General features: G+C 42.7%; 2 protein-coding genes across 7 annotated transcripts in view; one reads left to right on the forward strand and one right to left on the reverse strand.

The window, feature by feature from the left end:
* The first annotated feature begins 676 nt into the window (after positions 1-676).
* usp42 (ubiquitin specific peptidase 42) lies at positions 677-17029 on the forward strand. 6 transcript variants are annotated; one of them, XM_079492079.1, is made up of 18 exons: positions 677-1235; positions 3126-3375; positions 4534-4740; positions 5539-5649; positions 5987-6086; positions 6667-6734; positions 6917-6987; positions 7177-7259; positions 7669-7780; positions 7978-8118; positions 8511-8611; positions 8948-9110; positions 9782-10426; positions 10550-10632; positions 10946-12082; positions 13160-13437; positions 13764-13871; positions 14033-17029. In XM_079492079.1, exons 2-17 carry the CDS (start codon positions 3135-3137, stop codon positions 13838-13840), a joined length of 3618 nt encoding a protein of 1205 aa, XP_079348205.1. In that variant the 5' UTR covers positions 677-1235; positions 3126-3134; the 3' UTR covers positions 13841-13871; positions 14033-17029. The 6 variants fall into 6 exon arrangements, 5 of the variants coding, with proteins under 5 accessions (XP_079348205.1, XP_079348208.1, XP_079348204.1 ...); XM_079492082.1 differs by having other exon boundaries at positions 677-1118; positions 10085-10426; XM_079492078.1 differs by having other exon boundaries at positions 677-1118; positions 14033-17028.
* A 148-nt stretch (positions 17030-17177) lies between these two features.
* Positions 17178-27615, reverse strand: part of LOC306914865 (cytohesin-3) — a 35655-nt gene continuing 25217 nt past the window's right edge. The window contains exons 10-13 of the mRNA XM_079492083.1: positions 22578-22654; positions 20732-20803; positions 20266-20420; positions 17178-18054 (exon numbers count right to left, since the gene is read on the reverse strand). Coding sequence (XP_079348209.1) covers positions 17982-18054; positions 20266-20420; positions 20732-20803; positions 22578-22654 — 377 coding nt within the window. The 3' untranslated portion in view covers positions 17178-17981. The remainder of the gene's footprint in view (positions 18055-20265; positions 20421-20731; positions 20804-22577; positions 22655-27615) is intronic.

Raw genomic sequence — 27615 nt, forward strand, 5'->3', positions numbered from 1 at the left:
AATCCCGGCTCCTCCTGTCCGCATGTCGAAGTGTCCTTGGGCAAGACACTGGACCCTACATTGCCTCCAATGAGTTGGTCGGTGTGAGCTTGCCACCATTGGTGTGTGAATGTGGGAAGTGAGGACGCTGGCGTCGACTGTTCGCCGCTTCACCTCCCAATGTATGTGTGCTTTGAGCACTTGGAAAAGCGCTATAAAAATGCAATTCATTATTATTATTATTAATGAATTAAAAACAGGCAAATTTCTTGATATAAAAGTATGTTTTCAGCAGTGATTTTATGGATGAAATTACATTATAAGATTACACTTTATTAACCACGCAGGGGGAAATTCTGCAATTTAGACAAATGTCTAAATTATACGAATATTTGCCACAGACCTGCAATGTGCATGCAGCATGCTAAAATAAAGTACAATGTGTCATTACAGTCCATACAACAGTATTGAGCAGTACAGAGGACGAGGAAGTTGGCTTCAGGTCTAGGATTCAGGAAGATGTTGGTTAAATTATGCATTATGAATCTTCTCAGCTCTCTCCTGTCAGTTGTGATGGACTAGCTGTGGAAGGGGGCTAGCTAGGATGGTTATGGTTCTCTGTAGCTCTGGTCCATAGCCTCGAGCAACGGCATTAGGGCTTTGGACCAGAGCTAGGTTCTCTGATGAGTGAGGGTTGGGAGGAGTGGGTGCGGTGGGGTCGACATAAACTGCATGGAAGAGGTGGTGATTGATGGTAGCAGACAGGAGGTGGTCGTATGTTGCTCATGTTAATGACGGCTGGATACATGTGAGCACTCATTTGCTGTACCATCGGTCGGTAAGGTCAAACGTGCATTCCTATCCAGTATGGATCGACTGTTATTCATGTTTGTGTATAAAGAACGCCATGTACACAAAGGTCAGGGCTGTGGACGTGCGACAGAGGCGACAGCTCTTTCTGAACACGCCCCTTCCGAACTGATCGACAGTCTCACGAGCAAATGGGGAAGCATCTTTCAAACCAGATTCCCGGATGTACCCGTGGGGCAATTAGCTACGTCATTGTTCACCGCCGGACACCCGCTGGAATCAAGGAATGGAGTTAGAATGGATAATAATACGTTTATAATGCATTACAGGTAAGCGAACTGACGTTTCATTCAATACGCGGACCTTTAACTGCGCAGCGGTCATGTTTTGCTGGGTTTAGGCGTTGGAGATGTGTTGTAGTCGCCTTACACCGGTTAGCAGTCAGAGTGAGTGTCATGTCGGATGGACCAACAGCGCAATGAGCATTTCATTGAGCGCACACAGCCACCGGTCGGTGTTGTCGAGCCCCTCCTTTCAGCCATAGCTGCTTGTTCCGTTCGATGGGGCCATTCAAATATCATAAGTCGCGTTTTTTGATTCAACGGGGACTAGAAACGGGATATTAACATGCCACGCATTGTTTTTACAAGCGGCAACGCACGCTATGCTAGCACAGTAGCACATCCTGATGCTAGCACCGACCGACACTAGCAGAAGCAGACACTCAGCGCTCTCCTTACAGCGGTGCTGTTAGATGTCCCGTGTTTACGTAGGGTAATTGTTTGGCCGTTTAAATCTCAACAAGACATTTCACCCCCCGTGCCTGAAAAGTCACGTTTTACGCGTACAGGATCATGACATCACATCGCATGTTATTGTCGTTGTTTATCAGACGTACATTATAAATAAAAACGTGTGATAAAATGTACGTTTCATTTATGAGAGGAAGAGATGCCCCATTCGTTTGTGAAAGACCAAAATGTACCCTATGCATGTTTGAGTAGCATTGTTAACGTTCACCGTTACCATGGCGTTTTCAATGAGGTTTTGTGCGCGCGTAGTGCACCTCAGTCACTCTATTATTGACATGGACTTTAAATGTAATGTTATTTGTCCCTCTGTGTTCATGACTTGACACCGACGGTTGAAATTATGTTTTATATAACCGGTTTGCTGCGCTGCGTGTCCGAGGCCTAGTCGTCATTTTGCTAGCATGTAAGCCCAGTCAGTGTGAACCAGTCTGCCGGGAGCAGGTGGGAGGGAACAGTTGTCGTAAATGTGCTCCAGTCCAGTCAGGGTCACTCAGGGACCAAACTACGGTTAGTTGTGCATTGTGTTACATGATCATTTTAAGACTTTGAGTTTGGCCACCATATAGAATTAAATGCGAGTCATTTCAATATGCCTTGCGTTTCTGGTGTCGTTTTATGATGTTTGCAATTGCACATATTATTTTCAAACGTAGACTATGTAACGCCATGCCAGCACAACTACAGTGGAATTTTATAGTAGTAATAAACAGCTGTAGCTGCTGGACTCTGTCCTAAAAAACATTCCAGACTCGAAAACAAAAACACAAGTACACCGTTTCATATATAACCACTTTTTTAGTGGGTGAAAGTCTTTATCGGTGACTTTTGCTGTGTGGAAATAATATATGTCTCAATGAAGATATTAAACTACGCCTCCAGCACCACTTTTTTAATGTTTGTATTAACCCATTTGATAAACAATCAAATGGGTTAATCCAGCGTAGAAGAGGCAGATATAGTAGTTGTCTAGGATGCAATGGTGCCACAAGATGTCTTGACAGCATTGCAGCAATAATAAACATTTAGTAAATGGGTGCTGAACACCTTTTCTGAGAAATGTAGGAAACTGCAGACTTCAGTAAAGTACAACATGCAGAGGACATGGTTATACAAAAAAGGATTACACTTGATCACAAAATAAATCTCTATCGCCAAAAATCTTTTGGAAACAGTTTAATGTCATGGGTCCCAGGCACAAATGACTGACGTGATCTCTAGTTTATAATAGTGATATGTTTAGAGGCAGTGCATAACAGCAGACTGAATCCTCCTTAAGCAGACTAAAACCTATTTATAACGTACGCCTAGTTGCCTACCTGTGCTCCTATGACAGAGGAGTTTCTCTCACAGCTTGCTCTTTGTCGAAAGAGAAGCAACCAAAAATACTAAATTGATACCAAAATGTATCCTATGCCCTATGCCCCAAGTTGTTACTAAATATTTCTGCAAATGTTTTGCCAATCAAGTGTTACCTGATAGCGGAACAGTGTTGGTAAGGTTTATAAGCCGTGTATCTCCCCACAGCAATGAAAAATGACCATAGTTGACAGATCTTCTGAGAAGTCTGACCACGAGACGGTCGGCTGCAAGCGCTCCTCCTTCTCCAGCGGAGACGGCGTGATGGACAGCAGCTGCTCCAGTAGCTGGGGAGTGGGTCCCACCATGCCTAGTGACTCTCCTAGGTTGAAGTCCCCGGGGGGCTGCATGGGCCCCACGCCTGGAGCCACCATCTACAACAACACACCCCATTCAGTGGACCGGTCCAAGGAGCAGGGTAACAGAGCTGTACAATTTTGCCATTTGACTTGAAACCTAGTGGGAAGCTATCTAAAGGTAGCCTTGCGTAGCCAGCCTTCATCTGCCTTTGCAATGCATATTGCCCCAGGCAGGTTAAGTCTGGCCCCTCTAAATTGTGGGAGGACTTCAAGGCCGAAATGGTGATGGCGAGAAAGTGAGAGGGACGAGACTAATATCCACGCAGTGATAGTAGTATCGCTACGCGAGGCTAATCTAAAGGTGCACGATTTAGGCCATCTCATAAATTCATTGCATGTAACACTGAGATTGGAAAAACGTGTTATGATTTAGGCCATCTCATAAATTCATTGCATGTAACACCGGCGAGATTGGAAAAACGTCTATCTGTTTATCCGCCTTGTCATGCTCGGTTGTGAGATGAAACCTACGCCTGGAGCTGACAATATCTGCATGCCTTTTTCATTAAACTGCTGTCAGATATTGATTGATTTCAGAACATGCTTTTAACTCATGAAACCCGCGGTAAACTTGATGCAGTATTTATTTCCTGTATATGTTACACTTTCTGTTAACACATGAATGACATTTCCTTTATTTTTACCTGTTAACAATTATAGTGGTATGGCATTGAGCAATTAGGGGTTAAGTGTCTTGCTCATGGACACATAGCCAGCCACATAGCCATACCCCTTCAGCTATGGCCGCCCACAGCTTTTTTGAATGCTTGGCTGTCGTAACTGTAGAATTGAATTAACTATTTTATTTTGTGGAGCAGAGAAATACTTTTTAAATCAATACAATTATTGATGTAATTAGTGGGATAATAGTGAAGTGGTCATGTCATTATTGAGAAAGAAACCCCTTTAGGGTGATTCAAGACCCTTCCACTTTGTGTCAGGGTCCTGCATCACCCTGTCGATATGTATTTCATTATCCCTTACATATTGAACATTACTCCTACCAATAAAGACATGGGCATGCAGAAATACAGACTTCTATCCCACCCTGGACTTAATATCCAGGCCTATGTTTAAATCCCAGTGAAACTATTCTTGAAATGGCTTATGGAGCATTTAATGGCACGATGGAATACATTATCTAGCTAGCTAAATAATCATTTGGGCCCTAATTGTGCTTAACAATGTCCACTTGTGTCTTGTCTATTTTTAACCAGTGATGGCCAGCGGGGATGGCATTGCTCTTCCCCAAAAAGTTCTGTTCCCCATGGAGCGGCTTATCCTGAAGTGGAACCAGGTCCACCGCATCGGGGCGGGACTTCAAAACATGGGCAACACCTGCTTCCTCAACTCTGCCCTGCAGTGTCTCACCTACACCCCTCCATTCACCAACTACATGTTGACACGGGAGCATTCTAAAACATGTATGTTATTTTCTTTACTCCCTTTGGTGGATTATCTTATTTTTCACAGTGATAGTTTGTTCCATAGCCTACCTAATTACAAATATTCAATACATTAACAGTCATGTCAGCTTCTTGGTTGAATGCTTGATTCTGATTGGCAATCACTGAATTCAGTGGTGTGTTATTTTTGAATAATGACTGCTGAGCTCAATAACAGACCGCTTTCTAATCAAAGACCCAGAAGAATGTTTTTGAAAACATTTGAAGCAAGAAGACAATGCAGTAACTGAATATTGATTCTATTTTATCGACACTTCCCGTTGTTTTCCGAGGCGACATGTTGCACTGGATGCACAAGCAGCCGATCCACAAGCTCACTACACGTTGCATTATGACACGTTGTGAGCTTGTAGATATGCTATTATTTAATTATTTTAATGAATTTCTTTAAATGTTTTGAATTTCTTAAACATGTATTGTTTTATTCCTCGCTCTATGCCCAAAATAGGAATTACATTTTCTATTTCTAATTTGTTTTATTAGCAGTAATCTAGAATTACATTTTTTACAGTAGACTATCGCCTTAACCCATTTTGGGCGGGAACCACTTTTGGTGTTTCAAGCATTATGTTATACTTTAGCTATTGAAAAATAGCAGATCTACAAGCTCATAGCGCGCCACCGAGTGGCGCGCTATGAAATGTGCCTCAAATCTTTCAGAAAATTGTCATGATTTAGAAAAGTTTTTTTTTTATTTCGACGTCAGGCCTGAATGGGTTAACCTTGAATTGTGTACCTGTGTTTCTCCTGTGCTAGGTCATGAGCCAGGCTTCTGTATGATGTGCACCATGCAAAACCACATCATTCAGGTTTTTGCCAATTCTGGGAATGTCATCAAGCCCATTGGTGTCCACAATGACCTCAAAAGTGAGTGGTTCTCTCAAAATCACTATAGTAAATGTTGCATAAAATAGGCTATCCTTCAAACACACAGTAGGAGGCACTATCTTGCTGTTTAGCTTATTTTGGAGGGAAAACTTTGCAGGACTAAAACCTTCAAAGTCCAAATCATCTTGACATCACCACAACTAAATATGTACCGGTATTACCGGTTAGATAACACATTGGAGCAGTATTATTTATTAAACTTAATTCTGGAAGAACAGAACACTTGACTCTTAAAAATATATTATTTTGTTCTAAATATCCACAAGTTGGTCTGTCCATGTAGCTTCTAATGTTTAATTGTTTGCTTCTTACGCAGGGATTGCAAAGCATTTCCGCTTTGGAAGCCAGGAGGACGCCCATGAATTTCTGCGTTACACACTGGATGCTATGCAAAAGTCCTGCCTGCCTGGAACCAAGTGAGTCTTTGTTTGTTCTCTTGTTGAGCTCTATGTCCTTTGTCTTTGTTGTTTTTTTCTTTCTTTTTTGATGTAATCATGTATGGTTGGTGGCAGCATCAATTAGTTGTTTTTTTTCTTTCTTTTTTCTTTGATGTAATCATGTATGGTTGGTGGCAGCATCAATTAGTTGTTTTTTTTCTTTCTTTTTTATTTGATGTAATCATGTATGGTTGGTGGCAGCATCAATTAGATGTTTTTTTTAAGGATAGGGGCAGGTATAAATAAGATTTAGCTTCTTCCTGCTCCTTTTCTTTTCTGCTATGGAATATGTAAAAAATAATAATAAGTACAAAGTAAAAATTAATATGATCATGTAAAACCATAACTGAAATGAAATAAATAAATATGAAATGAAATGAAATGAAAGTATGAACTGCCATGCTGTGCTGTAGTTTCTACTATTTTAGTATTTGAGGATTTTACTATATGAAGATCCACTCCTGTCCGGGTCCTAATAAAAATAACACAATCAACAGAAAGTTATAGCTGTTTTTGTTGATCCCAGACCTGATGCTGTTTGCTGTTTTCCTTCTTACAGATTGGACAGGCAAACGCAGGCAACCAGTTTCATCCATCAAGTCTTTGGGGGGTACTTAAGGTCCAGAGGCAAGTTAATATTTTTTATCAACATTCTGTTTGATTCATTTATACAATTGTACACACACACACACACACACACACACACACACACACACACACACTGCATATTGTATAAACAGTTAATGTACTGTGTGTGGTTGGTTCAGTGATTTTTGATAAATAATTCTGGTGTCTTTTCCCCACTACAGTCAAATGTTTAAACTGCAAAGCAGTCTCTGATACATTTGACCCTTTCTTGGACATTGCATTGGAAATTAAGGTAAGAAAAGTACCCCGTCTTAGATATATTTATTTATTTTCACTGTATTCACCAAGTGCAATACATGTACTAGAATCTGAGCACAATATTCCTTAGTGCTATTCACATTCTACACACTGCTAGACCCTCTTTGTATTTTTGAAACCTTCAACAGAACAATAAACACAATTTGTTTTTGTCTCTATGCAGACATCCCCCAGTGTTAGCAAGGCTCTTGAGCAGTTTGTCAAGCCAGAACAACTGGAAGGAGAAAATGCCTACAGATGCACCAAGTAAGTGGCTGTATGAAGTCTGTACTGTATGTATACCCACCTGTCTACTTAATGTATGTTCCTCTAAGGAGAGAACGGAACTTTCAGCGAAGATAACTGCATTTCTGATTTCTCATAAACAAGCTGCTTAGGATAGCTATTCATCTCTATGGAATTAGAAATGGTATTGTCCAGGCCTGAAAATGTTTAAATCAAAATTATTTCAAGTTTTAGAACTTATTTAAATAAATATATAACAGGGACCCTGTAGTCACCTATGTGGTCATAACAAAGTGCCTTCATATACAGTACTAGTGCGATGCAGGTCTATCCATGATAGCTAAAGATAAGTCATCCTGTGGTCCACTTCTATTCTAAAAGCCTGTGTTATTGATTTGGCAATTTGTCTACTAATGTGTCTCCCCTGTAGGTGCAAGAAACTAGTGACGGCCACAAAGAGATTCACCATCCACCGCTGCTCCAATGTCCTCACCATCTCACTGAAACGCTTTGCCAATTTCACCGGAGGCAAACTCACCAAGGCAAGTACAATAAACACACTTGCCCACTCCAACATTTTTTGCTATGGAAATTCAGCTGCTCTGACAACTGAATTTCCCTCAGGAAATTATTTATGAAACATTTTAAACTTTGTTTATCGTTAATATTATGCCAAAAACGGGGATGCCAGGTTGAATGTGGTTAATAACACAGCCAGCTGTTATTCTATCGTTATCAGGATGTCAGGTACCCGGAGTCGCTGGACATGGGTCCCTTCCTGTCCCAGTCCCAGGGGGAGTCACAGTTGTACGGGCTCTATGCCGTCCTGGTGCACTCTGGATACAGCTGTCATGCTGGACACTACTTCTGCTACATCAAGGTATTATAGAAACTCCCTCTAGCTATTCTAAACATACAGTATATAGTGACTTAACCAATTAAGAACTGAGTCAGATTCTATGCTAATGACCCCCAAAATGATATGTATCTGGCTGCGGACCCCCATCTGAAAATGTTTTACACCCAGAAGATTTGTGTTAAAAAAATTCAAAACTATTTAAAGATCATTACACTTTCAGGAGTTTTCAGGATGAGAACCACTGTTTTCTGAAAAAACGTGTGCGTGCGTGCGTGCGTGCGTGCGTGCGTGCGTGCGCGCGCGCGTGTGTGTGTGTGTGTGTGTGTGTGTGTGTGTGTGTGTGTGTGTGCGTGTGTGTGTGTGTGTGTGGTGAATTTGTAGTCTTATCGATCGTCTTCTTTGTTCCTCCTTAGGCCAGTAACGGTCAGTGGTACCAAATGAATGACTCCTCTGTGTCCATCAGTGACATCAGGACTGTGCTCAACCAGCAGGCCTATGTCCTCTTCTACATCAAGTGAGTATAAAAAAGTGGATTCAACGGCTTTATTTTGAAAATTGGTATCTGGATGAAAATTGGTATCCCTGCAAGAAAGTTTATTTTCTACTCACAAAAGGCTGTAGAGATGGGGAGACACCTTATATTATTAAACAAATAAAAACTCCATTTCATTGATTACTATGGCAATTTAGAACTAACACTTATTGTAACAAACATATCTGTTATACGCCCCCGTTAACTTATATTGTATAAGTGATGTCAAATTTGTGCCTACATTTGGAGATGGCCGTCATTGGTACACCAGAAATGGACTATAACATTTATGCTTAATTCTTATCTTTTATCATCCAGATCTACTGATGTTAAGAATGGAGGGGACTACAACCTCATAAGCCGCAACCCCGGCCAGTCCTCCCCGCGGCCAGTAGCGCCAGTAGCGCCTCGCATCAACACCACCCCCCGACACACCTCCACCGGCTTCATAGGCCCCCAGCTGCCCCCACAAATGACCAAGGTACTGTTGCACACACTGCTGACATTCTACGGACCTATATTGTTTTTAAGTGTTTGTCAAAGGTCATATTTTCCATAAAACGTGTTAGGTCTATAAATGCTATAAAACATCAGAATATCCAATGCCGTATACTTAACATTAGGAAACATAAATATACAGTAGGTAGGAATCATACAATATGCTATATGCATTATTATTTTGCATTTGCAATGCAAATAAAAAACTGTTGTCTTGAAAGGGGCACTGTAACTATTTTAGACGTCATAAACCTTTAGTCAACCCGAAAACGTAATTAAAGGAAATAGCATTTCCTAGACCACTAGATGGAAAGAATGCTTAAAAAAACCATATTGTGTAATATTCCATGCAACGATTAAACAGTAGTCTAAAATCAAATCAACAGCGTTCCTCTTGACAAGTGACTGTAGCTGACTAAGACATGGACATCCTCTTGACAAGTGACTGTAGCTGACTAAGACATGAACATCCTCTTGACAAGTGACTGTAGCTGACTAAGACATGAACATCCTCTTGACAAGTGACTGTAGCTGACTAAGACATGGACATCCTCTTGACAAGTGACTGTAGCTGACTAAGACATGGACATCCTCTTGACAAGTGACTAGCTGGCTAAGACATAAAAATATTGTTCTTGTGTTTGTGTTGCACAGAATACCCTCCACATCAATGGGAATGGCTCTTTAAGAGACTATCCCCCCAGCTCTAAACCTAGCACCAGCAGCAGTGCTCTGGGTAAACCCAGCCATGGACTTGCCTCCTCCACCATCTCCCACCGTCCCACCGCGCTCCCACACGCTGACATGCGGCGGAAGCTCTCCTTCTTCATTGGCCAGGCTAAACAGAGCCGCCCGTCCTCGTTGGCGACAGAGTTGTCATCCTCTTATGGTCCGCCTCCCTCTTCCTCTCAGTCTACCTCAGACGTCCGCTCAGACCTCCACTTTGTCCCACGTCAGGTTCATCACGTCAATGGCAACTCTTACGCTAATGGGGAGCACCACCGCGGAGGGAACGGAGCATCGTTCTTGGTGCCGTATGGCCATGAGTCATCTGATGAGTCAGACCAGGAGAGTTCCATAATGGAGAATGGCAGCCAGGTCAAGTCACACTTCAATGGGAGGAATGGAGGAGGGGAAGCAGCCGTCTATGGACCGGCACCGCCACCCACCAACGGTGAGACTGGAGCACACCGTAACGCTAATGGACTCAATGGGTCACCCAACGGTATTTCCAGGCCCAGTCAAAACGGACATCAGAACGGCCACCACAAAGTGAACGGACACATGACCACTGAGAAGGTTCGCTCACCCTGGTGTATTAAGTCTCATTTATTTCCATGCAATCAATTCATACCAACATTTATTTCCATGCAATCAATACATGTCAATACAGAGTGTATTTTTCCATTCTGTGCTGTTTAGGTCTCTGGCAGCAAACAAAGCAGTATGTCGGCTGTGAATGGCAGTGCTACTAATGGCTTGGACTTAGACCGCTGTCAGCCCAGGTGAGATTACCGTTCTGATAATATACAGTGCATTATATCACTGATTGAAGGAATACATGGTAAAAGTAGTCAAGGAATTAAGAGTCCTAAGACAATGAGGATATGCTACAAAGATAACAAATGAGCAATGTTGTTCGTAGTATCTTGCTGTACAGAAAGAAAATGGGTTATAACAGTGTGGAATTCAAATGAGAGTGGAAGATGATGAAGATTAGGCAGAATATCCACAGAATTAGAAATCCTATGCCACTCTGCATGAAAGCTTCAGAAAACAATTAAAGTTGAATGCTTGCATGTGTATTTGTTTCTGCAGCAAAGAATTGTATAGCTCTGCTACAAACCAGGCCAGCTGTTCGCAGGCCATCTCGTCTCAGCATCCTGCTGCAAGCCAAGGCCAGCATCTCTCCACTGATGACATAAGTGCTAAAAGTCTGACCAACCCTCTGCCTCAGCCCACGGCCTCCTCTGCTGCCAGCTCACCCTCCCCAGCCACTGCCTCCAAGAGCAACTCTTCATCCTCCAGAGAATCGACATCCTCATGTTCACATCAAAGCAACCCATCAGCCTCGTCCCTCCAGGCAGAACCCACTCTCATCGGTAGCGAGGATGTCTCGGCAGCCTCGCATGATGCTTCAGCACAGACTAATGGCTTAACGGCAGTGGGGGTCAAAGGACAACCGGAGGCCAGGGAGTCCCACATGAACAAGCTCAGCTCCAAAGGCAGCGTGAAGGAGAGGCGATCTTCACAGGACAGGGATAAAGAGAGACCTTCCACTGACAGGAGCCAAGAGCGGGACAGGGAGAGACACTACCGCGACAGGAGCCGAGAGCGAGACTCGGATGCAGACCGTCACCGCTACAAACAGGACTATCGCCATCGTCATCATCATAACTACCACCACCATCGCCGTGACTCCTCCCACCGAGACCGCTCGCCCGTCCGGGACCGCCACCACCGTGACTGGGAGGGTGAGCGCCGCTGGGAGCGCACCACTGTCCACCACCCGAGGGAGCGTGATCGCGACCGCTGCTACCACCACTACCATCGCCACCACTCCCGAGATGAGCGTGAACGTGAGCGGCAGGGCCATAGCCGTTCTCGCCATGACGACTCTCACAGGACCCGCTGGAAGGAGGACGGCAGAGAGTCACGGGAGGCCAAGGGCAGGGAAAGCGACATTTACCCCCTGAAAGAAGAGACTTCCTTGTCTGCCCCGGCGTCACAGACTTGTAATAACAAGACCAGGGGGTCTCCTCTTCGGTCCCCACTCTCCCCTCCCCTGGGACCCGCTTTCCCTCCTAGTAGGGAGGATCAGGACAAGAAAACATCTGCTAGTGTTTTCCTAATCAAAGACAGGGATAACAGCTCAGAGCGGCTTCGTTTTAAAAAACACAAAAAGAGCAAGAAAAAGAAAAAATCTAAGGACAAGGACAGACACCATGACAGCGAGTGAGTATTTTTTACCTTAACTGTTTTATTAGCAGTTTTCATAACAAAACTAATATAACCTAATTTCCACCCACCGTCCGGGCTATAGGAATGCGACTACTGGTCCCATAGAACCACAGCATTGCCCTCCATTGGACTAGGGTTCAACAAAGTTGCTAGGGTTCAGGAAAGAGTTGTATAGCTCGGCTACAACCCAGGCGAGCTGTTGGCAGGCCATCCCTTCTCAGCATCCTGCTGCAAGCCAAGGCCAGCAACTCTCAGGACTTTAAACTGCTCGCCCAGGGACTGACTGTGACTTCTTGTGGGAGGACCAGTCAGACAGTTAGAAAATTGGACATAAAGATTGGACAGGGCGAGGTACTAGGTATAGTAAAATTCCTTATTCTGTAGTGATTAAGCAGAGCAAAGTTTAAAACATTAAAATTTCCAGAAGGGTGAAATGGTTTTGACTGAAGTCATTACCACTCTGTCTATGGTCCTGGGGAAAGAGCTGAACTGATGTCTTTAGCTCAGTATTTCCGCTCCTTTTATTCCAAGAGGTTTAGGAGATCATCCCTTTTGCTTTGTGTTGTGTTTATCTGATTGATTACAACTGAAGCTATTGCCAAATATGGTTATACTGAAGCATGAGTAAAAACAGGAATTTACTTCTTTCTGGATCAAATAAAACGACTCCTATTTCTTTACAGAAGACACTCCCGGGCCTTCATTCAATGGCTCGAGTCCATCAGGGAGCTAGACCTTTCAACACTAACAACAATAACTAATCACTCGTAAATCTTTAATTGATTACATTTATAAATGGTTCATATATAGTGAACTCTTTTAACACACAATTTAGACCGTCAACAGAGTTTTAATGCAAGGTCTGTGGTAATGAGCGGCTCGACACTTTTCCACATCATCGCAAAAAACAACAAAAAGGCCTTGACAGCAAAAAAGCATAGCGTCAAAGTTGAGGAAACCTCAACTTGGACAGGCGAGCTGCTCTGCCCTGGCAGAAAGCTCATTGTCCACAAGCAGGTTGCCAAGTTTACATTTTGTTTATTCAGATCTTTTATTTTACTTTTCCTCCAGGAGTTCAGATGTGGATTCCTCAGACAGAACTGCCGAAGGCAAATCTTCAAAACACAAGAAGAAAAAGCGGAAGCGCGACAGTGACAGCGAGAGTAGGGATAGCCGCAAACGCCGGCGATCTGATGACGATGGAGCCAAACACAACAGCAGGGGCTCTCCTGAGAAATGCAGGCGCACTGGAGGCAGAGATGACTGCCATCTTGCTTCTCCCCTCACATCACCAACACCCACGGCAACTGAAAACACCGACGGTCACTACCATCTAAATGAATACACAGGTATTACAACAGATTTAACTACTGCCGCAAGTGCCGAAATTTAGAAGCAAAGGCTGCTGAAGGAGCGCTAAAACTGTGAAATGCGCCGGTAAAGTGCCAATTTTCCACGCAGCCCTCCGCTGCGTAGATATGGTTCTACCAGAGTTCAACAGTATATACAGATGGGTGCCAAGTCTTAAATTATAATTTATATTTGTTTGTTTCTTTGTTTATTCTTTCAGACTAAACAGAATTTTAAGTACTTAAGTACATGTACTTTTAAGTACATCATTGGTCTTTATCTGGACAACAAACTGACAACAGAGGGTATTGTCTTATTTTTTTAGGCAATGGCTCCAGCCGAACATATTCCGAGAGAGCCTCCACCTCTTCAAATGGCCCGTGCACCGCCATGAAAAACTGACCATATCCTCCTCAGCCATGCAAAGAACAAAGTGAGCTTGTGTTCTTTTTCAATATTTAATGGCTAATATCCTCTGCTGGCTGCAATGCCATCTTTACAGAGGGCAGTTATTATGAACATTAATAGCTTTGTATATAACATATTAAAATGTATAACTCTCTTTATGTATAATTCTCTTTTCTCTCCTTCCAGACTTGGAAACTAATTATGTATGGCTCAGCGTCTTAGAAACAAGATAAAACATTTTCATCAGCAAAGGAATGAATCATGAACCTTTCGGATGCGGTGCTTAATCACTGGGGGTATACTGTATTTTTTATTACACGTTAAGATTCTTTCTTTCGTTTCTTTTTTAAAGACGTTCTTATCCTCTCACTTATAGTGAACATACTCGAACATTTATGATGAAAACGAAAACAAAGATTAATATATACTACTTCTATAGACACAAATCCAAAAATAGGAATGGAAAACAAAGCTTGGAGCTCACAATATCTCCACTGCTGCTCAGCCGAAGACTCAGGACTTTTATCATCACACACTATCTCCACCCGCTTCAAGCAGACAAGGAATATGGATGAAAGAAATGGGAGGATTTGCTACCCGCAAGACGGACCATGTGACTCAAGTTGGAGGTCACGGTTTGAAGATGTCAATGTATCTACATATCTGTAATGGAAGCCCTAAACAAAATGGTGAAATTGTGGGGTTTTTTGGGGCTTTTTTTTTTATTATTCCCTCTAAAGAAGGACAATAGGACAATAATACAAGGGAGATGTTTTCTGGGGGGATGAGACGGGAGGTGCGTGACAAAGGGAGCTGGCTTCTGTGTTCGGAATTACCTCTACGACATGTTAAACTTGATTTATACTTTGTCACACAACAGTTCCGCCTACTGAACATAATTGTTTAGTTGTTAGCTGGTTGTTAGTGTGGCAATATATAAATTAGGTTTAACCCTGGACAGACTTGAGGACATTTTGTCTCCCACCCTCCCAGCTCTTTTTATGTTTCCATTTCTGTACTGGAGCCTAAAATTCAGCCTCCCCCACCTTTTCACAGATGTGGAGATTCAAGATTGTCTCTATGTCATCCTTTATTTCTCTCATCTTTTCTCTCACGTTTCTTTGTCTTTATTTTTAGACTTATTCAAGCATTCAAAAAAGTTCAGAAAAAGAAATTGTTGCTGCAGATCTTTTTTGTGTTTGCTTTTTAAAAGAAAAGAAAATGCAGTTTGTTTCTTTTAGCGTCCATCAGAAAGAATACTGTGAATTTGATTTTGAACTGTACTATCAGTTATTTTTTTATACATGTAAAACAGTCCTGTATCAGGATTATCAAGAGTTGTTTTTCTATTTGTTGTCATCTTGGTTTGTTTTTAGAAATTAATACCCCCTCACCACAACTTAGAACCATATTTTATGGATATAAGTCAGTAATGGGTATGGGTTTTGCTTTCTGCTTTTTTTTTTTTTTTTTTTTTTACAATCTCTGAAAGACGAAAAAAAATGTTGGAAAGAGCAGATGTTATCCCTTTGGTTTAACAATAGCATGTCAGAATTTATACATTGTACAAGGTATATATGAAAGAAAAAGCCTTAAAATACATTTGTTAATGTCAGAAATTGTAAGTCGCCCCTTCTCTTACTGTTTTCACAAGTTTGTAGTGTGAAGTGAACATGTACACTAAAGGTCCTTTCAGATGAGCAGCGATTAACGCGCCTAGTAATTCATTTTCAATGAGACCTGCGTTTATTTTTTCTGTACGCGCAGAGAAGTCGAGGGGCGACAACGCAAGCATATCTATTTACGTGGGCGCGGTCCCATGAAATTGTCGTGTGTGTGTGCTCGTTTCGTGCACATGCCCGTGACCGACTAGATCTGGATTCTGTTGAGCTTTTCTTTTACACTTGCGTTGTCGCGCCTCTCTTGAGCAGGCCTCTCGTTGATGCAGGCGACAACGCCTGCGTTAATCAATGCCCGTCTGAAAGTACCTTAATGGTGGAAGATGTGATGCTACGCATTTGGCTTCTTCTGTCTGACATTTGTACAGCATATTAATTTAAGTATATCAGTATTTTTGGGTTGGTACCAGATTAAGGGAAAGCCCACTAGGGTTGATGGAGTGAATTTTCCACAAGGCCAAAGACTTATTCGTATTCAGGCTTTGTGCTTCACTCACTAAACACACTTATTACCCACAGGTCAGGTTTTCTAGCTGTTTGTTGAAAGGCCAACCACCCCATTTTGTATTTGTAATACTATCAACACGCTATTAATAACACTGCAATTAACCAAAGACTATGTTTAGCTGGGTGTTAGGCTGATTGTAGTTCAATCAATTCACACAGCCTAGGTTACACGATTCTTTCATATTTTCTTTTATTCAAAGAATTCATCAAAACAGCTAGGACCAGTTTGCTACCAATCCAATATCATGCCTAGTTGCCTACAATTTCATTCAAACAAGTTTTTTTCGCTTGATCTCAGTCTGGGAAACCAGCCCTTGGGTTCCAGTAATCCTTCACACTTATTTGGGCTTCAATAGAAAAATGCCAGTATCTTCATTTCAGCTTCACCTATTGAGGACTTTTAAGATCCTTGTCAGTCCCCTTTTGTCCTATACCCCCACATGTCAAACTCAGTGCAGTGGGCTTTTGCTATTTTAATGACATCTCAACAGAACTTCCAATTGCAACACAATATGAAGATCCCATCAGTGTATCTTCACTGCTCAGCGAGGAGCTAAGAGAGGTTTCTCTTGACACTATTGTAAACATTTGTTGTCAAAACAATACGAAAAACAAAAAATGAACGGGTATACTGTAGGCTACAGCCATAATGCTTTACGTGCTACATAAGAACACAAAGACAAAATATATGTACATTATATACATGAATAATGTAAAGGGGACGATTTGTTTTGTTAAGAGAAAATCAGACAATAAATATGAAAAAGATATTTTGGTTATAGAGGTGTCTTCAAAACAACTTAGAAGCAACATAGGTTGTTGTGTTTTATAGTTTGGAGCCCATTTCCACCAATATGATGGGAAAAGATCTTGTAAGTCATGAGAAATTTGAAATGACTTGGTGTCTCAAAATAAATACTTTGTTTCTCAAAATAATGAAACATTTTCAAATAGAATGAAAAACTCAACCTGCATTTTTTTTCTCCCTCTGGCTTATTTTAAAATTTTGAAACCTCAAAATACAATCAAAAAAATAAAGTTTTCTGAAAGTGAGTATCTCCAAATTACAATATCTTTAAAAAAAAGAAAAAGATTTGGTATCAAAATAATCAGTTTTCTCCAAATAACAGTAAATCCAAATAATGAGACATTTCAAAAATATTATATAATATATATAATTTCGCAATACTATGTCACATTGGCAGAAATGGTCTTCCATAGTAAAAAGTGATAGTTCACAGGAAAATGCAAAATTAATGAAATTACATGATTTGCTATATGTGAACATACGCAAATGAACCAGCTTTTCTTGGCTGTCAATAATTTTCATCAGTCTTTAAAGAATATGCTTGCAGTTGCTTGTGAAACAGTCATTCTGGTATTAACAATCAGACCAGCTGATTCTTTTTACAATAATTAACCAACAACACGGCTACACACAGTTTTCAACAGCTGTTGGGTATTCATTGGACACTCATTTGAAGAACAAAAGGGTATCAAACGCAGAAGAGGGTGTCGCCTGTTTGCATGGTCGATGCAATTCCTTTTCCACTCACTAGAGGGCAGAACAACACCATTAGCTAATGATGCAGAGAGATACTATAGCTGCATAACTGGCGAAATCCTGTCATCTTACTGTAGTTTGTGTTATAAATCCAGTTTAGTCCAAGATGTTGCAAACATAACTGTCCTCTCTGGCCCCAACAGAGAAGCTTGATATTGGCAGAGGTGCATACAGTCCAAATCTCTGGTAGGGTAGGTAGGTATGTGACAAACGGCTTTGCTGCTGCTCCGTCCTGTGCCAATCCATCACTGTGACTTCAGCCCCCCTGGATGAATGGGTAAGAGACTCATGATCTATCTGTGGCACCTGGGAGGGCTCTGCTGCTGGTGACAACGTTGGTGACGGCGATGCAGAATGCTTATTGGTTTATATAGGCGGGTGGTCATCATTTTTTATTGGCTATCCTCCGCTTCCTGGTGGCCAGCATGTCATAGAACGGGTCCCTGCTGATACTTGCTCTGAAACGGGGTGGGGGGAGAAGGTTTTGTTAAGCGATTGGCCCAGTCTCAATATAACACCACTTTATTAATATTCTGTTTTTCAGCTTCCACTGATTCCACATTTGCAGAGGAGATTTCACAACATTTTGTATATTTTTTCTATTGCCTTACACTAGTACACAAGTCATTTCTATCACTGCTATAATAGTTGAATAGTCTATGCTGAGACAAAATGCATAATATTCAATGAACAGTCAGGTTCAAGACTAGAAAGTATGTTTCACAATTGTGAAGTTGTGAACATATCTTGCATAATGGAGCTCTATGTTATATTCCTCCCTGTAGACATATTATAGTTGTGACAAAGCTTTATTCCCTGGGAGGGGAGAGATCAGACACTGGCATGTAATAAGGCTGAATAAGCCATGGTTTACCAAACGGCAAGACTGCAGGGCATGCTGTGTGTGTGTGTGTGTGTGTGTGTGTGTGCGTGTGTGTGTGCGCACGGTGCGTGCACTCGCTCCTAGCCACAGGACAGTTGCCAACCCTGCAGATGAGTCAGGGACACAGCAAGGCTGCACTGTGTGTGTGTGTGTGTGTGTGTGTGTGTGTGTGTGTGTGTGTGTGTGTGTGTGTGTGTGTGTGTGTGTGTGTGTGTGTGTGTGTGTGTGTGTGTACAGGAGAGAGAGAATGTGCTGACCAGACCACAGGCTAGTCTGCCACCCCAGCCAGCTGAGTCAAGAGACACAAGTCTCATTGAGTAGCACTCCCCCAACCTGCATGCACAGTCCAGGGACATACCGGTATAATTCATTTTTGAGTGGTGCAACCACTCCTATAGACGGCTATATGTGTGTCCCTGGCTGGCTGGCTGTGTCCCTGCATGGGTCCCTGGCTGGCTGTGTCCGAGCACGAAAATAACGTTTGGTTGGTTTTCACAACCAAGTGTCACTGTTGCGCAGCCTAACACACACACACACGTATATTAACTGTACAGGTACATATGATGATTTGAGGTGTTACAGTACACCTCATCAGCCTCCCCCCTCATCAGCCTAACAGTGGAATCATAGTATGATACCAGGTATTCTCAAGCTTTGGTGTAGGCTGCATTTTTGACAATGAGATTGTTTAACTATACTAGATACTAGATACATAGAGCTGGTCTTAACACAGTCTGGACAATCGGTCTTGTGTTTTCTTATTTGGAAATCTTCAGGTTCTGCCCTCACGATGTCATCTCAATGACAGTTAACTCTAATCACACAAACCCTGACAAATGATAACCTCTTCCCACTTTGAAATCCACTTAACTGCCCACGAAGCAGCCTTGTTAAAACGAGATTTTAACTTGGAAGTTAAAATAAGTGAAACTTAACGTCCGAGCATTAGCCGAAAATCCATCAGTGAGATTTAATGGAATCACATGTCAATGGTAATGTGATTTCTGTATAGTGAGAGCATGGAGGGATCTTTAATACGATATTTTCAGCTCTGGTATTGATCAGTGAATTGTCCAGTAATGCTGGACTTAGAGATTCCGACAAGTCGATCGATTACCCACTGGGTCCAATTTGCTGCAGTAATCGAGTCTCTTTGCCTGCCTTAACAAGACAGCATTTGGATGTAACCAATAGAGTGCAGACGCTGTCAAAATGCATTTGAGTGCTTCCATTTGTGTGTGTAATTGAATTGAAATTGTGTGTGTGTGTGTATGTGTGTGTGTGTGTGTGTGTGTGTGTGTGCGCGCGTGTGTGTGTGTGCGTGTGTGTGTGTGTGTGTGTGTGCTTGTGCGTGTGGGCGCGCGCGTGCGACAGCGCATGTTTTTTGTTTCATACTTGACACTCCAGGCCTTATCGAACGGAAGCCTGGTTAACCTCCAGAGAGCACAAATCACCTCTGAGTCCACAGTCTTATCTGTCTCACAGTGTGAGAAACTGAGTCACACAGTCACATGTGAGTGTTTGCGCTCGTGCATCCCATATGTGCATTTGGGTGTGAACTTACATCTGTGTGCATGTGTGTGTGTGTGTGTGTGTGTGTGTGTGTGTGTGTGTGTGTGTGTGTGTGTTCGTATGTGTGTGTGTTCGTGTTCCTCACAGCCAAGGTCAGACATGTGAAAGGCACACATGGGAAATAGGCTCGACGTCAGTTAAGTGCCCTTCCAGTGTAAAAGGATCCGTGCTAACGGAGAGAGAGCCACAGAGAGGTTCTAGAGGGGAATCTTACTTGATGGATTTGATCCACTCTTCCTTCTCTTCTGGCGTGGGCGCTGATATTCTGTACACCACGTGGTTGCCCTCCACAACACGTCCATCCGCCTCCGTCTTGCAGGCCTTGATCACCTGGCCTTTGTGGTTGGGATTGTAGAGCTCAAAGCAGTTCTGCGAGGAGAGCGGGACACAGTTTTAAATGTCAGGATTCTGTCCAACTGGGCACCGTGTCCAAAATGTGTTAATACGTTGGTTCCATAGTGTGTTTTAAATTTTATAAAGACATTTTCAAATATGATGCCCTGTTGCAACACTATATGGGTTCAAGGCTACTTTTGAAGTGTGGTTGTGGCGAGACATATAGGAATACAAAACACATGTAAAACATGTAAGTTATTTGACATAAACACATTATACTATTTTGCTATTGTTAAGGACAATGTAAAGTTCAGAGACAGGAACAGAAGGGCTACGTTTCTTACAGGTTTCCTGGGCTCATCGACCTCTCTGATACTGAGGTTCTCCAGGGGAATAATTCCACGAGGCTCTTTATCCTAGAAACACAGAGAAAGAGAGATAGTATTCATGTCAGTATCATAGTCAGTTCATGGTCAGTATATAGCTCACATCGGAACCTCTCCCTCCACTGCGTAGGGTGCCGGTAGAGTGTGACACCGGCGAACAGTGGCCAATATTGTTGATCTGAACACAAACATTAAATGTCATTGACAATGAATGGAGAATGTACGTCATATGTGTCTGAGCAAATCGGCTGGGTATGTCGTGGCCACCCTTGGCCATTAAGGGACAACCATTCTTGATGATGATTGTACAATGATTATAGCACCCCTCACTTCACACAGGTGTGATTTTTACACTTTTACGCTCGTCGTCAAGAAAATGTAAGCGACGGGTTGAAGTAGTCAGCCTGTGGCCAGTCAACCCCCGTCCGTGGTTGCATTGTGCATTGGGAAAACATGGCACACTGTAGTGGGTTGTGGGTAGGCAGTGAGGCACAAGGATAGTGTGTTAGCCTATCCTTGTGTTGATTGTCAGTTGAGTGGTCTGTTAGTCCCTGTGTCTAAACTCCCCTGTGTGTTCAGTTCATTGTGAGTTCATGTACGTGTTTGGCGTGTTTAGACTTTTCAATCTAGTGCTGTACCTGGCTATGTTTGACCCACCTTGTTTCTTTATTTTTTTTGTCAAAGTTTTTTAATGATTTTACAAAAGCATACAAAATACACATGACTTACACAAAAGAAAAAACAAACAAAACACAACTAGGAGTCAAAAACATGTCCAAATGGACAACACTTGTTAATGCAACCATCCTTTAATATACAAATAAAAGTAGTCCCATATTTCATGGAACTTTCCTTTGACATTGTTCGACCCACCTTGTTTCTGGAGAACCTTAGTTTATGTACTGTATGTCACGTTTTGGTGAACCTGGTTATTATTATTATTTAAAACTCTTGAGTTGATCTGTTCGGCCTCAGTCATGTTGCATTTGGGTCCTATACTATACTCCTCACTCACCTTGATACTGTGACCCAATGCATAAACTGGGGGGTCCTTGAACTTGAAAGTTGAACGTTTTATAACGACTGTGGTAGTGGATGGAGTCACTGAAGTATATAAACTTCCTCCAGCGAGCTACTAATGTCTCTCTCTGACGGGGGATGTACCTCACATCAGGGGGCTGAGCAACCCCTGTCAGCCGCCATCATGTCTGTATAGTATACTAATGAGGGGCTGTGGCAGGGGACGGCACGTGTTGGGACTTGTGGCGAGTGGGGGGTGGTCTCACAGCTGGTTGTGAGGAAGGAGTGATGAAGAGGGTTTTTTGGTATATTATTTGCGTGTGTGTGTGTGTGTGTGTGTGTGTGTGTGTGTGTGTGTTGGGTAAATGGGGGAGGGGGCTGAGTGAAGCACTTGGCTTAACCAGGACAGATGTGCTGCCGCAACCTCCCCAGATGTTTCCCATGATGCATCATGTTAATTGCTGGATGGAGGTCAGACACTGCATCTGCTAAAGAGAGGGGATGTGTGTGTGTGTGTGTGTGTGTGTGTGTGTGTGCGTGCGTGCGTGCGTGCGTGCGTGCATGCGTGCGTGCGTGCGTGCGTGCGTGAGTGCGTGCGTGCGTGTGTGTGTAGGGGGGGGGGGGGGGGGGGTGATATATGTCACTTAATCCCTGTGTCACTCGGTTTGACTACCAGTCCTCCTGGCCTTTAGGTGATCTTATTTGATCTCATTTCATAGAGTATGCACACGTGCACGCACGCACACACACACACACATACACACACACCCCTCTGTCCGCTTACTGTTGTGTATTCGAAGTAGTAGAGGCAGTTGTCTGTTAGAATGAACCACCTCCTCTTCCATGTCTTCACCCTCCCACCTACACACAGAGAAACACAGGGGTTAGAGTTAACGGAAAACAGAGAGAGAGAGAGGGAGAGACTATGAAACAGAAAAAGGAAGAGGGACACCAGATAGCCAAGCCATGCCAATGTTCATCCACTGGGTGATGAAGATGACAGTGTTAGTTCTAGAGTATCGGGTCAACCAGTTGAGATCTCTAGTCAGTCCACATGAAACATCTGATCCTACAGTCAATCAACAGCCCTAATCACCTGATCAATCAGCCCAAACCATTTCAGCTCGAGATTCACAATTTAGAACCCAAATAGCCTGGGCACCATTTCATTTGGGTATATGATCCTGTCGGGAGCGGATGATAGTCGACAGGCAGGAACAACAGGCGGCAACTTCCTTTTCCCTCAATAAAAGCTACAGGCTACAGGCTTCCCTCAATAAATTCCTCTCAATAAAAGCTACAGACTACGAGAGCTTTTATTGAGAAAATGAAAAGGAAGTTGCCATAGATATATATAAAGTTACCGCCTGTTGTTCCTGCCTGATCGACTACAAAACAATACTACAACATGACGTAACGATATCATCCGCTCCCGACAGGATCATACGGACTTTTGAAACAGAGACCAGGCTTTCCTCCGAGGTGGTGGAAAGCCTGGTGAGGCGAGGTTAGAACCCAAACTTACTAAAGTACATTTAAAGTAGGACGGGTTAAAATATATATATATATATTTAAAAATATATATATATATATAATCTTTTTATTTTTTTATTTTTTTAATTGCATCCCATAAAAACAGCTCCATGACCGAAAATAGGTCACAAAAACGTATATTTGAGAACTCCTGCAGACTGGTAGACTGATTCTATCACACCCTGAATATTATTCTGCACCCCCCCAGGAGACAGGACGGAAGGAAGGTGAGGAGGGGGAGAGGGGTGAGTTAATAAACAGGAATGTCAGGCATGTTAACAACACAGAAAAATAATGTTCAGTAAAATAAGCTTTTGACAGTGGTGAAAAATAAAACATAATTTAGGAAAATATATTATATTATATATATTTATAATTAGAAAAACAAACACAAAAGAATAGCAAAATTCTCAACTCAAAACAAGAACAGAAAACAAGTTATGTCCTTGACGATATCTAAAACCTAACAATGCTTTAACCACTTTAACTCCAGCATCTGTATTGTGGGGAAAGCTTTTGCTGCAAATAGCAGATGGACAAGCTCACAACGCGACGGTGAGCTTGACCAACAGCGAAAGCATTCTGAAAATACACTAGTATAGAGCCCTGTGGCACTCCGCTCAACCATCCGGGGTTTAAGTGGTTAATTCATATTCTCAAAAGGGAGAGCATTTAAATTTTAAATGGTTAAAGTAATAATGGCGGATCTTAAACGGGGGTATTCCTGGAACCATTTACAAACGTGAGTCAAATGTGAGTCAAGCCCTTTTTATATTTCTTCGTTTACAAGAAGGAAAATCTATTTTCAGCCCCTGACTCACGCTCGATAATACACATTTCTGACCACAGAAAACAAACGACAGCGCCAAGAGACATCTGATGGCTTTCATTCTAACGCCCCGTATGTGGGAGTCAGAACATTTTAAAGAAACACTGTCAGCAGTTATATGGAGATTGTGAGATGTCACACCAGATTATCATTATCAGCTTACTGGATGTTCTGGTTAATTAGACCCCGGATGATGTCATTTATTAACGTACACAGTAAAATTGGCAGTGTTAATGTATTCATTTGTTGTAACTCAGAGAGTGCACAAATATAACCAAATGGACCTTTGTACACTCCCTAAATGAACACTGAAAACCTACAGTACGTAGATACTATAAAGAAACACGTTGTTTTGGAGACATCATGCCGCACTATAAATCATGTGCGGCCGCCGGCCTGTCCATCCTACAATACTGCTGCTGCAACACGGACACAGCATAATAACAAGCTTGCTGACTTTCCAGAATGCGCACGGCCGTCTCTGAGGCGTCTACGGTTACTGATGTAATCAATATGCAATACTCCCCATGCACGCAGATGTCACTCTGTCATACCAGCCACAATTCCATCTACACACTTCATTACTTCCATGGAATTTTTACATTCATATGAATAGTCCAATGCCCAGGAGGTCTACAGCATATCTCATCTATTTTTATCCACCGCTCAAACAGAAAATGAGGATGGATATATATGACAGAATACAATTTCACGAGTGTCAATGAGCCAACTAAAGTGAGAGTGAAAGTCTAGAGGGTGTTTAACGTCATCTCCAAAACTGTATATGTGTATGCTTGCTGCACCACAGCCCTACAAATTTGTACAACTCAAATGCAGCCAGTCATTTTTGTTCCATGCGTGTACAATAACCTTAAACCATTTTGGGCGGGAACCCCTTTTGGTGTTTTAAGCATTGTTATAATTTAGCTATTTAAAAATAGCAGATCTACAAGCTCATAGCGCGCCACCGAGTGGCGCGCTACGAGCTTGTAGGGCTGCTATTTTTGAAAAATCGTGAAAAAAAAATAAAAAAACAAAATCTCTCTTTTTTTTTTTTTTTTTTAAATAATTTGGGGACCCCCTAAAATAATTTGGCGACCCCCCCGAGGGGTCGCGACCCACGGGTTGAGAACCCCTGTATTAGGAGACTGAGAGAGTAAACACGTGTCAACCGAGTGACAATTAAAGAAGCTCAAAACCTGAACAATAACTTTTGGAGGCAAGGACACACACTCCTAACAATGTTCAAATGATGTTTAAATACTGTGACATGCTGTGTATACGGAGGATGGTGATGGATTCAGGCATAGCACAGGCTCGGGCTGGGGGGGAAATAAGCAGGCACCTTGGTGTTAATAACAGCTTATTATGGAGCGCCACGCAGCTTCAGAGAAGCGCAGCAGTCATTCACATCCAACTGCCTGACAGGCCGGCAGAATACCTCATTTAACTACGCCGTTAAAAGAAATAAAGGAAAGAAGCGCATTCTTCCCTCGGTTGAGCGGGGGCTTTACGAGGGTGGGGCTAAAATTAGCATGGAATTCACCGGTAGGAAAAGCTGGAACTAAAACGATCTGGCAAGCACAGCGTACGGGGGAATGGAGACAGTACGAGAGACAAATATAGAGAGTAGAAGAGAGAGAAAGGGACAGAGAGGCGAAGACATAAAGTGTAAGAGAGAAAGGAGATAAGTAGAGGGGTCCCTCAGGGGGGCTCTGTTAGTCTGTTAGAAACTAATGTATCTGCTATATCCAAACAGCAGCACGCATTCTCACTGCTCCACCTCAGGCACTATAGATGCTGTCACGCTGAGCGCAATCTCACTGTTTCAAAAGCTTGAGTTGAGGGCAAGTCTCAAATGGCACTTAGCTTATGCATGAGATGAATCCGTTTTCCCCCTTTATAGTTCATCAGTAAAATGATTACCAGTGGAAAATGTAGTGGAAACCTATATATATAACTACACTGACCTGTGTGATCCTGCTACACAGCTGTGTGAGCTACTGAGGAAGCGTAGACATAAAGATCAGGAGCGTAAAACACTGTGATGTGACAAAAGAAAGCCTGCAAAGAAAGCCTTATGCTAGGTTTCAGCTGATCCTCTAGTGATCAAGAGTAGTAGTAATGTTCACTACAGGGCGCCAGTTGAGACCACGTAGACATCAACAACATCCTGTTAAAAACGTGAGCTCTTTTGGATACACACATTGCAGACTCTTGCTCCAAAAGGTCTAAATGAAGATTATGATATCAGACCATTTCTGTAATTGGCATCCTGTGTTTGGGGGTATATATATATATATTTATATTTATATATAAATACATGCCCATGGATGAACATGGACATGTTCTCATTTCCATGGACATCCACGGTCATGTGATCGACACTTTATCTTCTCCTCGATGGGTCTTTTCCTGGTTGTTTCTGGTCCATAGTTGTAACGGACTCTCCTGTTTTAAATAAGGTATGTTGTTGTCCCTATTTTTTACTTACATTTAGAGTAGACAAGAGGCGCCTCTTTAGGTAGCAGTATGATGGCCTGATCAGCCTGAGTTCTATCTGGGACTGATAGTTGATGGGCCACAGGTGTGGTACATTACACACTATATATACATGTATTGTCTACTCATTCCTTGAAGGTCTGAGGAAGGGCTGCGGCTCGAAACGTTACCTGATTAAAAGTAAAGAAACTTGGGAGCCTGAATTAGTGTGCCGATTTTTTCATTTCTTATATGACTTCATTTTGATCCAGCACCCAGCCTAAAGGTATAGATGTGATCCAGCACCCACTACCCAGCCTAAAGGTATAGATGTGATCCAGCACCCACTACCCAGCCTAATGGTATAGATGTGATCCAGCACCCACTACCCAGCCTAAAGGTATAGACGTGCGTGTCCTTTTTGACTGTTTGTTCAGCCTCCTCTACTGCCAGTTGAGACCAGCCCTCAGCCCAGTGGAGGAAGACAGCCAATACCCGCCGAGCATAAAGAAAGCTCAGTCAGAGACCATCCTCTTAGCCTCCCCAAATGATAGCCCATCCCTTCTGGGACTGCCATAACTCACTGTCTGCCCCCCACCCCACTCGCGTGCTAACAAGCTCCACAGCAAACCAGGCAATTAGATGGAGTGGCTAGCATGTTCAGGAGCTCTGGTTTACTGAGGAGAAAACAGCAGCCAAATGCCAGTATGGTGGCGCTCCATGACGAACGAGGAGAAGGGGAGAAGAGGAGGGGTGGGCTGAGGGTGGAGGGGTACCTACCTCCTAATGCAGAGAGATAAGTAGGAAGAGCCAGTCACAGAACAGAGCAGAGAGGTGAAAGGGTGAGAGGTCAGAGTGAGTGCATGAAGGGAGAAACAGAGGGCAGCAGAACTTCTGAAAGACAACTGCGAACACACAAATCACTGTGACAACAGACAACAGGAGAACAGAGGGATGAGGGGACAGCTGAATCACACTG

Source organism: Electrona antarctica, assembly GCF_951216825.1.
Source record: "Electrona antarctica genome assembly, chromosome: 22".
Taxonomy (NCBI): domain Eukaryota; kingdom Metazoa; phylum Chordata; class Actinopteri; order Myctophiformes; family Myctophidae; genus Electrona; species Electrona antarctica.